The following is a 17,170-nucleotide window of genomic DNA, read 5'->3' on the forward strand; positions in this document are numbered from 1 at the left end:
CCAGGAACACAGAATTTAAGTGTAATATAACAAGTAAGATATTTGTTAACCGCACACAATATGAACAAGAAAAAACACATTTGCAATGAGCAGCTGGATGAACTACCAATATAAATGTTGTATTTATTTTAGGGCTGTGAAACGATTAAAATTTTTAATCGGATTAATCACAGGTTTTTGTGGATTAATCATGATTAATCACATATTACCGATATTCTCGGTATATTTTGTGAGAACATAGAGATTTATGACAAAAGACGGATATATACATTTATACATTCTTCTATACAATGGTGCTGCAACTCAGCAGTTATTTAGCAGTTTTCTTCCATATGGAACATTAATACATCTTCATCCTAAACAGAATGTTTAACCCTCCTGTTACCTTTCGGGTCAATTTGACCCCATTCAATGTTTAATGTTTAATGTCGGTGTTCTTTGGGGTCAATTTGACCCCAGGCTGTTTTTCACTGTGTCAAACATATCAGAAATATCAACTTTTTTATTTATTTAAAGGGCTATTTAGGTAGTCAACAAACAAACATAAAGTACGTCACACTTAAACTTGGGAAGCAATATTAATTCTAATAATTCTCTGGAGGTTTTAATTGCTGGGGTCAAATTGACCCCGAGGGTAAAATATGTTCGTAAATGTAAAGGTAACAGGAGGGTTAAACAGAGCATTTTTCTCTTGTTTGTCAACCATTAACTCCACTATGATACAATCTAAAGGTGGACAGATTGACAAGTGACTTCTTTTTGCTCGGTCCCGATGCGCGCGCACGGAGCTCTGTGGCGCGCCAGACGGAGATCGATAAGTGTTAACGCAACGCGAAGAGACAGAAATGACATGCTGCTGTGGAGATACGATCAACAACAGACGTTTAGTTTAATAAAAGAACAAAGACGTGCTATAGAGAACATGTCAGGGGGCGGGCTACAACACCCGCTGCCTGAAGAAAGCCCATAGCATCCTGAAAGATCCCTCCCACCCAGGACACTGCCACTTTCAACTCATGCGCTCAGGCAGACGATACAGAGCGATGAACACAAAAACAAATAGACTGAAGGACAGTTTTTATCCGAGAGCAATAATTGTGCTTAACAGGCCCTGAACCTCTCTGCATCTGTCAAAATAATGTGCAATACACTATGTGCAATACAGAACAAATGTGCAATATTGGAAAAGTGCAAACAATTACAACATATGCCCACTCAGGAAAAATGTGCCCTTATGCCCAAATGTACACTTGGAATTTTACTACAACTGTTCGCACATATTTTAAATGCTGAGTCACTTTAAATAAGGTTGTCTTTTTTCTATTCTTCGTATACCATGTATACAATACTGACATGCCTCTTACTCACTTATGTTATCATTCTGTACATATTTTGTTTTTTATTCTTATTTTTTATTTGTACTCCTATTTTTTTACATTGAAGTGCACCTAGGGGACTGCTATTCAATTTCGTTGTTCTTTGAACGTGTTCTCTGTAACAATGACAATAAAGAAAGTCTAAGTCTAAGTCTAAGTCTAAGCCAATCTCTTTAATGTCATGCGATCTACCAACACTACGCCGCGATCGACTGGCAGGTCGCGATCGACGTGTTGAGACCCTGATCTACAGGAAGTAAAAGTCGTCACAAGGTTTCCGTAGGTGAACCTGCGGAAGGATCATTACCGATGAACAGACCGTCTGCATGAGAGCGGATAGAGTTCAGATTGAAGTGGTGTATTGGAAGCTCATTTTGCAAGTGACTTTTTTTTTCGTCCCGACGACCAACAACAGACGGATTGGAAGCTCATTCTGCGCATGCGTTAAATGCGTAAAAAAAAAAAAACTAGTTACACCTGTAATTGGATTAACTGAGTTAACGCGTTATTTTTCACAGCACTAATTTATTTACATTCCGTTGCCTCTGTACCTGTATTCTAGCAATGACAATACATTGAATCCAATCCAATTACAACACAACACTGACAACATGATCCATCAGTGCAACTCATGTAAGTTCAGCTCTCATCACAATGCCATCAAGCCATGTGACTCCAGTCAGTGCATGGCTGTGACTGAACTCTGTCTGTGAGCTTGTAGTTAGTTCATAATCACAGACAGACAGTCTGAGGCCGTCTGTCAGTAATCCAGCTCCTGGTCTTTGATTTGGTGATTTTCTCAACTCCACTGATGAGTTTTTCGGGGCAAATTTGGTATTCATGAACGTTTTCTCATCTGGGATTGGTTCTGAACTCAGACCGTTAGTGATTACATTCACATCAGCTCAACAGACATCCTCAGATTTAAATAATTATATGAGAATCACCATTTGTGACTCCTGCATCTGTCCCTTTTCAAATAATAGAATGAATTCAATTGCAATCACTTTCAAGTAAAACATCGGACAACAAAAAGCTCAATGTTGAGAAGGACAACAGCAGAAAAGCCCAACTCACGGAGGTAACGCAGGCGTAACCTGTTAATGCCTTAACGTAAAAATTTACACGAAAGTACAGGCATTTCAACATTTATTTATTGATGACTTAGTTTCATGTCGGTGTACTTTGAGCTTGTGCAATATGTGAAGTTATCAAGGTCTTTCTGCATTTCCCCCTGCGCCTCACCTGTAGTGGTACGTTCCCCTCTTTCAGGAGCACAGCTGACAACACGGCTGTGTAAGCGAACCCGTTTTCAGGCGTTCATGAATCAGGCGGAGATCTTTTCTGACGTCAATCTTCCAGTCAGAAAGAAAACATTTCAGAAGACACTTTAGAAAATGTTCGAAGACAAGGAACAATGTGTTTCTGAATTTATTTTCATTTTATTTTGGAGATCGACAGGGAACGTCTCCGAGATCGACCGGTCGATCGCGATCGACGGGTTGGCGACCACTGGTCTACACTCTACAGGTCCAAGTGCTAGGGATCGATTGCTTCTGTCTTGCTCTCCTACTTGACCAATCGTGTTTAACAATGAGGTTCGGACCGCCCCATCCTTGCATACAAGGACACGTAAACGTCACACATAAATAAATGAAGAAATACGTGTGGACACATAAATAGAGATATAAATAAATGAAGAAATGTAGAAATATATTTATTTAATGATGTCCTGTTGAGTTATAACTTATAATTAATCATTCCTGTATTTATTTATTTATACATTTATTTAAGCATTTATTTATTTATTCTTGTATTTATTCATGCATTTATTTATTTATTTATACATAAGTCATTTTAAGTCCTCCATATTTAACATCTCAGCGTGAGCTTTGTAACCTGCTGATTGTTTGTTGTGAAAAGGTCTCGATATGTTTGTGTCTAAATGTGTGCCAGAGTTCACGTGAAGGATGAAGGAGCCGGCATCGCACCCTGTTCTGCTGTCGATCTAGAGGCAGCTTTAATTCACAGCGTGATCGTTTGTCCTGGCAGAACCTGGACATGACGTCAGCGGGCCGACAGTCAAAGTGCTTCGCCCTTCACCAAAGGAGTGTCAAAGCCACGGAGACCAGGAGGAGAACAAGACCATCGTGTGTGTGGCCAGTGGGTTCTACCCAGACCACGTCGGCGTGCTCTGGAAGGTCGACGGGGTGGAGGTCACCACCGGGGTGGCGACCGACAGCGCCGCTCTCCGGCACGGCAAGTCTTACAGGATCAGCAGCAGGCTGAGGGTCTCTGCCAACGACTGGTTCACAGACCACAAAGAGTTCACCTGCAGCGTCCGCTTCTTCAACGGGACGCACACGGAGCTCTACTCACACTCCATCCTGGGGGGGAAAGGTACGCTTCATTTGAGACACACAACCCACCTGAGCGTGTTCTCTTTGCAGCGACAATGATGCTTAAACTAGTAACTTCTCGGCTGAAAACATACTTAAATTACATTCCGTGATTCAACAGTAGTATTTAGAATGTACAGACAAGTCTACAGGTCCAAGTGCTAGGGATCGATTGCTTCTGTCTTGCTCTCCTACTTCACCAATCGTGTTTAACAATGCGGTTCGGACCGCCCCAGCTCATTTGCATACAAGGACACGTAAACGTCACACATAAATAAATGAAAAAATACGTGTGGACACATAAATAGAGATATAAATAAATGAAAAAATACAGAAATGTAGAAATATATTTATTTAATGATGACCTGTTGAGTTATAACTTATATATAATCATTCATTTATTTATACATTTATTTAAGCATTTATTTATTTATTCTTGTATTTATTCATGCATTTATTTATTTATACTTAAGTCATTTTAAGTCCTCCATATTTAACGTCTCAGCGTGAGCATACAAGGACACGTAAACGTCACATATAAATAAATGAAGAAATACGTGTGGACACATAAAAAGAGATATAAAATCTCTAACAATCTGTCTCACGCTTTTATCCTTCTTCCATCAAGGAGCGCTGACCAGAGGTAAATATCGTTTTGTACCTGAATGCATCATCGCTGCTATTTAATGTCCTGGATGTTTCCTCTTTGAAGCGTGTCACTAAACTCTCTGCAGAGAAATATCTGAGGATCGCACAGACGGCCAAACTGTCCTACGGGGTTCTCATCGTCAAGAGCGGCGTCTACGGAGCCTTTGTGGCGTTTCTGGTGTGGAGGCTTCAGGTTTGTTCCACAGGGTCTCCATGTTGCTTTCCTGGCCCTTCACCTCTTCATCCAAACTGTGTATTCTCAATTATTTAGCATTTGACATTAATTAGGCTTCCTAGATTTTAATGTGTGACTGAAGGAGTCGTAGATAAAAAGAGTTTGTGATGTCATGACATCGTGTCCTTTTGCAGAGTTCAGCCGGGAAGCAGAGCGACTGAGAGCTGAGGCCTGGACAGAAGTTCATCGAGTAGATCGTTGTGTGTTGCACTCAAATGAACTAGAGGAGCAGTTGTGTCTCTGTTTTTAAAACTGCCATGCAAATACTTTGGCCTCACATTTTTTTTCTATAAAAGAGGAACGTCATGGAACGCACGTTTGCTTATTTTCCGTCTAAATAAAAGTGTTTCAGAGGATCTCCGTCTGTCGTGTTCTGTCATTTCTGTACCGTCTTGTGTCCTGAGAAAGGAACAACTTGTCACCTCTCAGCGTTTCCAATGAGCCAAACTGAGAGGTGACTAAAGTTTCTCCAGTGACATTTGACTTGATGAAATTGCATCAACTGATCTGTGTTCAGCGTTCTAAAAGATGCAATAAGTCGTGTGCGGTGAGAGAAGCTTGAGACGCTTCACGCTCTCTCCCCGAGGACAGAAGTTGTTCCTTTGAGCTCAAACGCGCTCAGCGGGAAAGTAAACGTGCGAGTCGACCGCACGCCGACAGGAAGTCGACGAGCTCGTCTGAGAACAGAAGAAGGTCAAAGCCGTCGTTGGTGAGCGACAGAGGAGAGGAAGTGGTCGCCGAGCAGCCTGCACATCGCTAACCTACACTTTACCTCAGCCTCTGCATCTCTGCACACACACACACACACACACACACACACACACCCTGATTCTGCTCGTCTGGCACAGCTGCTGTTATCAGAAGTAGATTAGAGCAAAACCAGAACTTTAAATACACGTCTCTGTCATTATTTAAGGAAGTTTAAATACCAGGCAGGAAGTTCTTTCTTCATTGTGGATATAAACTTATGTCAGTGGACAGATTCTTTATACATTGATATAAAAGCTAAATATTAAAGAGTGACAGAATCAACAACAACAACCATGTATCAGTGAAACATCAGAATATTGAGGTTCAACCCATTCAGCAGATTATGGAGAAATGTTGAAAGATAAATCTTTCAGGTGAATAACTTCATTTGGCTGGTGTTAGTTGTGTTACATTTAACAGACTTCAGAATTTGTACTCAAATGTTTTTAGTCCATGTTTCACAATCATTAATAATGTAAGTATTCTTTATCTCCAGGAGGAACTGAACCTCTCACACTCAGTTTCATATTGAGATGTGCAGAAATACAGGTACATATGAAGCGTTGCAGATACAGTGAATGCGTTATCTCTTTATCCAACATGTGAAGCAACAAACACACAGAGCACAGAAGCCTGATGAAGGAGATCATTTAAAAGGGCATCAGGAAGTCTACAGCCTCTACTGCCCCCTACTGGTGACTCTGAAATGACATCAGAAGAACTCCAGTGGAAGATCATCATCAATAATGAACACACACTCCCCCCTGTGTTTTATTACCTTCGCATTGAAAATGCGGAAGGTTATGTTTTGATCGCCGTGTATTTATTTATTTATTTGTATGCGTGTTACTCGCATAACACAAAAAGTATTAAACCGAATTGCATGACATTTGGTGGGATGATTGGTTATTATCCGGGGACCATTTGATTAGATTTTGGGATCGATCGGATCAAAGGTCAAGGTCAAGGTCATGAAAAGGTCAAAATCGTCTTTTTACCATAGCACGGTCAATTTGTATCCAATTGGCATGCAACTAATGCCAACATGTTCATAATTCAATGCCCAATCTTGTGATATGCGAAGTTATGCGCTCTACCGAGGGACCGTTCTAGTTATGGGTGTGTTGAGGTGACAGAACATGGATATAATCAATAAACGAGGCCTCCTCAGATGGTCCATCTTGTTGCCGTGGACAACAGGTAAACTACAATAAAATCAACTGGCGGACTGATGAAAGAATACACACGAATACGTTGTGTAGTTATTGTAACGTTAAATGATGTTGATGTGAATGCAACATCAAACTGTTGTGATGGTATTGTTTGTCGTCTACTCCCAGGGACACAATGTGGAGGGCTGAACACCAGACATGTGACACTCCCAGACCTCTGATCACACCGACACCACATGAGGCCTGCTGCATTCTCTGAGTGAACATGGACGTCATCCAACATGGCCTCCTGAGAACAGGGAACGACACAATGGCCTTGAACCGTTGCTGTTGAACATCGTGTCGGATGCTCTCTGGCTTCCGGTACCTTCATGCGTTTCACATTCTAGGAGCCGGTGATGATGTCGCCCAGACCGCCCTGCTGTGGGGGCTCGAGGGTCAGTCCGCCACGATGGACTGCAGTCACACTAAGGGGGCTACTTTTGATCAGATGACCTGGTACAGACAGCTGCCAGGGGAGGGAATGAGGCAGGTCGTTCACAAGACTCAGAGTCCGCCACACTTATATGGAAGTGGCTTCAGCGGGAAGAGTTTCCTGTGAAAAGGAGCGACGCTCAGTCCGGATCTCTGAGGGTGGAGAAGCTGCTGCCGGAGGACAGCGGGGTGTACTTTTCAGTTTTCAATTCAATTCAGTTTATTTGTATAGCCCATTTTCACAAATTAGAAATTTGTCTCGGAGTGCTTTACAATCTGTACACATAGACATCCCTGACCTTTGACCTTTGACCTCACATCGGATCAGGAACAACTCCCAAATAACCCTTCAGGGGGAAAAAGTGAAGAACCCTTCAGGAGAGCAACAGAGGAGGATCCCTCTCCAGGATGGACAGAACAATAGATGTCATGTGACCAGAAGGAATCATTACACACAAATTAAAACACAGTAACAACACAATGAATATGACAGAGTGAATGAATAGTTGGTAGTCGGCATATTCCACGATCCAGACCTCCACGATCCATCAGGCAGATGGAGGTAGAGGAGGAGGAGTGGGCGGAGTCTCAACAGTGGGCGGAGTCTCAGCAGGGCCATGGCGTAGTTGGTAGTCGTTGGTACTTTTGGGCTGTGAGTGAACACAGCGATGCAGGCGACTCCGACAGCTGCGCCAAGACCCGACCGCCACGATACAAATGCATGTTTAGTTATCGGTAGGGGGAGCTGAAGACCTGCTGACTGCGTTTTAGAGTTTTGGTTCCTATTCAGTCATTTGTGAGAAGTGGCTTTTACACTGCAGTGGAGCTATTTAGCAGAAATGTTCTCAAATGTTAAATGACAAGCAATGAATACTGAAATTGTCTGGCCACAGCAGGTTCCACACACACACACACACACACACACACACACACACACACACACACACACACACACACACACACACACACACACACACACACACACACACACACACACACACACACACACACACACACACACACATATTCAATTCAATTCAAGCCCATTTTCACAAATTACAAATGTGTCTCGGAGTGCTTTACAATCTGTACACATAGACATCCCTGACCTTTGACCTTTGACCTCACATCGGATCAGGAACAACTCCCAAATAACCCTTCAGGGGGAAAAAGTGAAGAACCCTTCAGGAGAGAACAGAGGAGGATCCCTCTCCAGGATGGACAGAACAATAGATGTCATGTGACCAGAAGGACATATTTAGAGTTAAAACACATTAATATATATATATTTATATACAGTGGGTACGGAAAGTATTCAGATGTGTTATATAAAAAAACTTGTATAGTAACACGTGTATTATTTCTTTATACTATAACAGTATTTGCAATAATACAATATATATTTAAAAAATTCATATATATATTATCTACTACAAAAGTATTTGCGTTTTTATCGTTACGTTAAAAAGTAGTGTTGTCTTCAGCGTCCTTCGGTCCTTATTCAGTGGTATCTCCCCATGCAGCCCCGGAGAGGCCTCTAAACCCTCGGCTAGCCCTCGACCTGCAATGTCCACCGCATGCGCTGCAGGGGCCACTCTGCCTTCAGGGCCGGTGTCGCCGCTGCAGGGCGACACCGGCCTGTGAAAAAGGAAAAAACAACAAAACAAAGCCTTTAACTGGGGCATCGTGAAGTATTTTCACACCAGCAGGGGGCAGCAAACCTCAACATGAACATTAAGGATGTCGTCCACTCCCATTGCGATGCAAGAGAACGCTAGCCCCTCCCCTCTGAGAGCCATGACGTCGACCTCTCTGACCCCGATAGTCTTCATCGATCCGTAACAGTGACGCAGTCTCGTCCTCAGCTGTGGAGAAACTCTTAAACTTCATTAACATGATTGTTGTGGTCTTGATATGCTATTGTCTTCATCTGCCGGGAAATAACGGTAAGAAGCAATACAACACCTTTGGAAAGAGGAAGTCAATTCAGGATTTACAATCTCCTCGCCTTTGTTGATTCTATCAACACGATGTTGGCCACACGCGTTGTGACGTCGTCTATGAAATAAAGATTGTTTTAGAAACCAATATTGTTGTAAACTTGTCTCATTTACTACAAGAATGATGACATTTACAAGCCGAGTGAATGGTTTCAGGTTTAAATAACAATAAAGAAGCATACCCGTCATGAACTATAAAGTCTACCATCGTCACGTTTATGTTTTTGTAAAGAAACACCGTTTTAAAAATGTCTTAAAATGTGTTTATATCTAGAGTCGAGAGTGGATGTAGATGTTATAACTGAGAGGGGTTGAGGTTGTACACATAGAGTGCAACTGCAAAACAAAGAGGTCGATGAAAAATCTGGGTATTTAATTTATTTTTTATTTTATTTTTCACATTAATGTCTTTTACCTTTCTTTAGTTATTTCGTTTTGTATTTAATGCTTATCATTTGGTTGTATTTAGTTTGATTGTTTGGTCCTTCCCTCCCTCCTCATTGGGTCCTAATTGGAGGGTAGATGTATAAACATGTGAGAGGGGATGGGTGGGAATGTTGGGCGGGTCTGTATGTGGATATGGATGTGTGCTGATTTTATTATGTTGTAGATATATATTATACATATATTTTCTTTTCTTTTTTTTCTTTTTTTTCTTCTCGATGTCAAGAACTAATCTGTATGGAAGCCCGTTTCCGCCACTGTGATAAAAAAATTAAGATCCTGTAAGTCATAATTATGAGATACTATCTCATAATTATGACTTACAGGATCTTAATTTCAATTTACTATCTCATAATTATGAGATACTATTATGACTTCACTATCTCATGATTTCGACTTACTATCTCATAATTTCGACTTACTATCTCATAATTATGACTTCACTATCTCATAATTATGACTTAGCATCTCATAATTATGAGATAGTAAATCGAAATTATGAGATAGTATCTCATAATTATGAGATACTATCTCATAATTATGACTTACAGGATCTTAATTTTTTATCACAGTGGTGGAAACGGGCTTCCATAAATGTTTGTGGAAAATGCAAAATAAAAAGTTATACAAAATTATTAGAACTATAAAGTCTACCATGGTCACATTTATGTTTTTGGAAAGAAATACCGTTTTAAAAATGTCTTTAAATGTGTTCATCACAAATAGATCACGTCATTAACTCTGGCCTGTTTTGTGTCAGTGATCTACAGGTAATCTACGCTGCAGTGATGACCTGCAGGGGGCCCTCCAGCACCACGTGTACCACACCTTGTGTAGATGTGTACACAGCAGCTCTTGAGGTCCCGTCACACGACGCAGCGACACCGGCAGCTCGTCACGTCTCTCATCCACGAGGCTGTTGGCGTCCGAGAGCATGGATATCATCGTCCGAACAACAGTCTTGTTGCTGTGGACTACAGGTGATGTACAATAGAAATCTAACTGTTCAGCATTACAGTCGATTTGTTTGTTAAAACACGTTCACATTTCAAGTTTGCCTCATTGGAATAGTTTAGAATTTTAGAAGTAGTGTGAAAGAATATCATAGGAATCCAAAAGATGAGCCGTGATCACCTTTACTGCTTCGCACACAGGTTTAAGTGATGGGAGACGTGTCACCCAGGCTGACAAACTGTGGAAACACGAGGGGGAAGATGCGACAATGAGCTGCAACTCCGACGACTGGTACACTCGCCAGATGTACTGGTTCAGACAGCTGCCAGGAGAAACAATGAAACTAATCGTGTTCACAAGAAGAGGAAACAAAGTCCATGATTTTGGAGATTTCAGCACAGAGAAATTTTCAGCCACCAAGCCTGTTGGTCACAGCGGTACGTTCACCGTGAAGAACCTGCAGCCAGAAGACAACGGCTTGTACTTCTGTGCTGCGTCTTACTTTCATCACAGTGATCCAGAGTCACTCAGTAGCTGAACAGAAACCACAGCGCTCTGTAAACACGATGCTCACAATGATCTCGAGGCCTGCGGGGACCTGGAGGAGCACTTTGAGACGCCACGTGGATCTTTAATAAAGCAGCCATCGAGATCAGAGAAAACGTAGAGGCACTCCCACCTGCAACTCTTCATATCTCTGTCTCCACACCGAGACACGCGAGACTCTGACTTCCACAACATGGACGCGCAGGGATGGATTAATGACACGGGCCTAGGCCCCAGGCCCGCAGGGGCCCATGAGCTCAGGGGCCCCTAGGCCAGAGCCTCCGGCGTCGCTGTTATTAACATTGTATTGATATGAATAGGGATGAGAATTGATAAGATTTTACCGATTCCGATGCCTTATCGATTCCTGCTTATCGATTCGATTCCTTATCGATTCCCTTATCGATTCTTATTGGGCAAGGGGTGAAAAAAAATAGCACAAACGGGTTTATTTACATTAATTTTCTTTTCTATAATTTTCTATAATGCTGCACACACCATATACAGTATGTATACATACACATTTACATTTTTTTAAAGAACCAAAAACATTTATACATATTCCTCTTGAACTTAAAATAAAACTTACATAACTTAAATAAAATGTATTCTGTTTAATTTAAACATGTTCCTAGAAATTACAGTGCTCCTTCCTTTTTTTAAAGGGTATATGAACTGAGCTGCCAAAAATGAAACTAGCAGTGGCAAATACCAAGTGTGCAACCATCAATTGTATGGATCATCAACAATTCTTGTGCAGAAAAATAAGCATGTCTGCTTTCCCCGGGAGGATACGCGATCTCTCAGGACTTCGTGTCTCCAGCCGTGGAGAACACTCTCAGATGGGGAGAGGATGAACACAAAGATATGAGGAGGTGTACAAGCCGTGCTGTAGCCTGTGACCCAGACAGACGACCAGCCTCTGAACCGGTCTGACTCTGAACGTCATCAGCTAAATTGGATGGCAATGGAGATTATTTATATAGTGAAAGCTGGTTTACACAATGAACGCCTCCACATTAGGACCGGCCCCCTGAACAATATCAGAGACGCGTTCCGATTTATTATTTTTTTCACCTGGCCCGCTGCCGTTGAGATTGCAGTGAGACGCGGAGAATGTGTGAAGTGGTGCTCTTCACAATAAAACATCTTTGATGGGACGTGTCGCGTCTCGGCCAATCAGCGTTCAGATGTCCACAGCGTTTGGGAAGTTAGGTTAGCTTGGATGTTAGTCCGCTACATCTGCTGCCGTCACGCTGCACGGTGTAGCGATACTAACAAAGTACCCGTACGTTAAAAACGATGTGATTTAGCATATTTTTAGTATCGATACTTCATTAAAAGAGCAATCAGAGCGATCAGAGCGCACGCGCTGCTCCGCTCCGTTAAATGCTGTCTGCGCGCGCAGCGCTCACAGCGCTCAGCCGTAATGCGCGCACACAGGTGAGAACACTCTCACCTCACACGAGCACTTTTTGTCATGTGAAATGGAGCCAAACTTTAGAACGCCTCTGCCTAGTTGCCATGTTTGCTGCAGTCTGAAGAAGAAACTAAAAAAGTTTGCGCATGCGCAACGCCACAGAGGACCGTTAGCAGAACCGTTAAAGAATTTGGCTAACGATCCCAAACAATCGGTTCACTGGGAACCGGTTCTAAAACAGAACCGGTTCTCGATGCCCATCCCTAGATATGAATATGATGATATGACACGATGCGCCTTAGCCGGTATATGCTAGGCTTAAGTCATTCATGTCATTAACAGGGCCTCAAAAGTCCTTCTGAAAAACTAAAGAATAGCCTAAACATTCACTTTGAAGATGTCACAAGAAAGAAACCATCATGATACCTTTCAAGTGAGTGTTTATCCCCTCAGTTTATCTTTTGGACTTTAGAGGGTCTGAGTACTCCATGCAATATGGGCCCTTCAACTCTGTAGGGAGAAATCCAAAAAGCAAGTGCAAAACAATAGCATTAGAGCTCTGTCTCAGCACCCCCAACACACACAAATGCGCTGTTTATGTGGCATTTCTGTAAAGTTGTTCTTCATGAAGACCCCATTATGATGTTATCCACCCCTGATCTGTCTGAATGGAGCCCCTCAATCATAACACATTCATAACATTTCACTGTATGCTCCTTTCAATATGTTTTACTGGTAGGCCTTAACTAGGACAAGTGAGATTCCTTACATGAGCTTAAAAAAACTATTTTGAACAGTTTATAGAAGAAAAAAAAGAAGAAGAAAAAATGTCGGGGGGGGGGGGGGGCCTTGACAGGTCCAGGCCCTCGTGGTTTCTTAATCCATCCATGCATGGACGTTACAACGCGTGGACTCATCAGATTGATTATACCGCTAATCTGGATGAAAGGTGAATTATGAACTCGTCGCTTTAAAATGTACAATCTACAGAATGGAGCAGATGACAGCTCGTGTTAACCAGAGAACGGAAACATTTCTGAAGCACTGGCAAAAGTGGTGCAACTATGTCATAGATAAATGACTATTTCTTTACTCTATGGAAAATGATTTCTCCCTGATTTATTTATAGTTTTGTTACTATGGTATTGTTTTTGTTTCTTTATTTGTTTGTGTGTGTTTTTTACTTCTCTTTATACATAAGATCTGAACATTTTAAATATGTGTATGTGAGATTCTGAACACTCATAAAATATATAAAAAATAAATTCAAAAAATGTTCATCTCTTAGTTATAGAAATAAACCATTATATAGGATTGCATCAAGTGTTGTAAATAGGTTTAAAGTGGTGAACTGGCGCACGTGGAAGCTGAACAAAAAACCCCGGGAGTGCCGTTAGTCCGTGATGAAATAAAATAGAAATATATTCATTTCTTAATAAATTTAAAAAAAGGTGATTCCAGCAAGTGCCTTTTTAAGAGCAGATTTTGATACTTTAAAGATAATATTGTGATTATTCCTGCTCTGTACTCTAACTGAATATGTTCCCTGACATTTGTATTTAAATTGAGTTGTATCCTAATCATTTGAGTTTAACACTGCTAAATTCTACATTCAGTCATTTTTAATTCCAATAAAGATTCAAACCTAAAATTTGGCTAGAAATGGAGAGTGACGTTAAAAATTTAAATAAGTTAATTATTGACATGAAAACCTGGAAAAGAATGATCTTAACTCGAGGTCCACTAACTGGACCCTCGGTGCATAACCAGAGACCATAGTCTCCTTGAGTTAAGAAAATTAAGTCAAACTTTATGTCTTCATTCCTTATTACTAGTTTGTGTTAAAACCTTATCAAACGTGTATTTAACTTTATTTATCTTAAGAATGCAAAAATCCAACATGCAACACAATAATCATCAAACATGCGAGTCTTATGAACCCTATTAATGGTGATGTTTTGTCCCACAGATCAAGTGAAGAGTTTGAGCCATCACATGCCAGAATAGTCAACGACACAGCCGGTGTTACGGTTTAAGAAGCGACCGTGTTAACAGGCGACTTTGAACCGGACGCGTCGTTGTTGTAAATAGTTACGACGGCCGTTCGAAAAATAAGTTAGAGAACACGTATAGCTGTCCCCGTGAATGCCTCTTGGTTTAATTGTGAAATAGTGTAAAACCCTTGTATACATACTAATATATACTATACAAATTAAACAACGCGGCATTCACGAGGGTATAGCTCCGTGTTTCTTCCTATTTTCAACGGCCGTCGTAACCACTACAACGACGGACGCGTTCGGTTTAAAGTCGCCAGTTAACACGGTCGCTTCTTAAACCGTAACACCAGTCTTCACACTGCTTCTCATAGTCACACTACCCTGTCAGTGTAGGTGTATCCAATTAAATTGAGACCTCCATGTTGGCTGGTACAGCATTATGTGAAGTTTGGCGCCATTATGACTGCATTTACTTTCTTCCCCGGTGTTACGGTTTAAGAAGCGACCGTGTTAACTGGCAACTTTAAACCGAACGCGTCCGTCAGAATTCACGACAACAAGCGGCGTCCGGTTCAAAGTCGCCAGTTAACATGGTAACTTCTTAAACCGTAACACCGGTTCAAGAGAAGGCATCCAGACAGGAGCTCTGATTATTCCCCGTGTGACTCTTTCAGACTCGGTTGTGTGTTTCTGCGCTGCAGGTACACAGTGATGTAGTTAGCTTCGCCTCACGTTGCTAAGACAAGGACACAAGCACAAAGTAAACAAAGCCGAAACATCAACTCGCATGTCAAGAAGTAAAAGCTCACCTTGGCCACGTCATGCAGTGACTTCCGGTCATCTTTGAGAGGAGTGACGTCTTCGGGAAGAGAAGAGTGGACAGACATTTTTGAGACAAAAGGACCAGCTAACGAGCAAAGAACAGGGTTATGTTCCTTCATGGCCGCCAGGAGGCGACGTGACTCAACTGTTTGGAGTAAACCCGCTTATTAAACGCGACACAAGCTGTGATGAATGTTTATGGCGCACTCTTTCGGGGTTTAATGCATTCAAATGTTTCTTTCTCTTGTCCTGGTAAGAAGTAAAGGCCAGCGTGGAGAAGCAGAGGGGGCGGGGCAATGTCAGTTTAAGGAGACACATATTCAGGATTGACCAATCACGTTACACCAAGGCCCACCCCTCCACAGGTGTGTTCACGGAGCCTCATTCGTGCCAGAAACTGAACGAGGCTCCATGAACCAACGTTAGGAAATACTTGTTGACATAATCATTATTGAATTTATAATATAAAACACAAAAACACGAGACGGACTCCGAAGTCTCGTTTCTTCATGAGTTTTTGTAAATAACAATCGGCCCCAATGTGATGTGATCACGTGACCTCATGGTTTATTTGTGCTGAACAGAGCGATGTGTGAATCATTTCTCTGGGAGGAGGATCATGGCTGACATGTTTATCACAGGCTTTATCTGTCGCTTCTTCTACACTCAGGTGAGTTTTGGGAGTTAACTCATCGTGGATGTGCCCCCGACATGTGCTTGAATGATCCAGTTTCTACGCATCATTTATGCAAGTTTACAGTTCTGTACATCGAGTTGAGGCACAATAAAAAATGTCATATTTTTGTGTGCTTTAGGTCTCACGGTTGTAGTTCTTCAGTCTGGAGATCGGACATCCCACCCGGGACTCACGGTGACCTTTGTGTGTAAACGAGTGTCTCCTCAGTTCACTGGTTCTGGGTGTAAAGAGAAGTGTGACCAGCAGAGACGTCCCTCCCTCTCTTCAAACCAACAGAGACCAGGTCCTCTCCTCCTTCCCGCCGCTCTTGCTTCTTTTCTCAGCCGGACCAGAAACAGCAGCAGTCGGGTTGGAGGCCCGACCTGAACAGCTGCTCCCTCACAGAGAGATGGAGGCTGAGATATGGAGAGGCTGGGTGGGGGGAGGAGAGAGGAGAAGAGACTTCAGGTTTTGGTGTGATGCTTTCTCACCGTGGGGACTGGGGGGCCCACGGTGATACAATCCCATAGAGCCGCTGCACAAAAACCTCCTCCCATTGACACCCAGTGTGGAGACCACCACATGCTACCTGGGACACTTGGAAGAGCAGAAGCATCAATATTCTGAAGGTGTGTACGCTGTCGGGCCGAACTGGAACCAGAGAGGCAACATTCATGGGTGAATTGGCTAAATATATATATTTTTTAAACAAGTTGTGAAGCACTGGGATGCTTCTTTCATTCATCCTGACAGCAGCAACACATTTGGACGTTATGAAGCTCGTCCTGCATGTTGAAACCTTCTTCCTCCTCTGGATTATCACTCTGTGTTTCAACACGACGGTTATGGGACGTTTTGAGACCTTCAGCGTGACGCTGGATCACAGCTGACTCTGGAAAGGGAACCAAACTCACTGTTTAGGGTAAGTAGCATCTCTCCCTGCTGCAGTTCACTGGCACAACAGTTGAACTGTTGCTATGGAAGTAAAGCAAAAACAACTGTTGATGGTAAAAGCTGAGATATTGAGCCGAAGTGAAAACACTGATCTACACTGAGCCTGCTTACTTTGGCCAAGGAACCAAACTGACTGCTTTAGGTCAATATCTCAGTTTATTATTGAGGTTCGTTCAATGCATTATTGCATTATTGGTAAAAACCTTCCAAACACAGTCAGGTTAGTAAACAGAGAACGACTCAGGAGTCTCATGCTCAGTATCTCTGCACTGTGACGATGCAAACGAAGCTCACTTTGGA

General features: G+C 42.2%; 1 gene segment (V, D, J or C); it reads left to right on the plus strand.

Moving 5' to 3' along the window:
* LOC130201700 (immunoglobulin heavy constant epsilon-like) overlaps positions 1-17,170 on the plus strand; it is a 44,376-nt gene that overhangs the window by 17,971 nt on the left and 9,235 nt on the right. The window contains 1 exon segment of the C gene segment in view: positions 3,429-3,776. Within this exon segment, the coding sequence occupies positions 3,429-3,776 (348 nt within the window).

The sequence above is a fragment of the Pseudoliparis swirei genome, chromosome 11 (assembly GCF_029220125.1).
Source record: "Pseudoliparis swirei isolate HS2019 ecotype Mariana Trench chromosome 11, NWPU_hadal_v1, whole genome shotgun sequence".
In the NCBI taxonomy this organism is placed as follows: domain Eukaryota; kingdom Metazoa; phylum Chordata; class Actinopteri; order Perciformes; family Liparidae; genus Pseudoliparis; species Pseudoliparis swirei.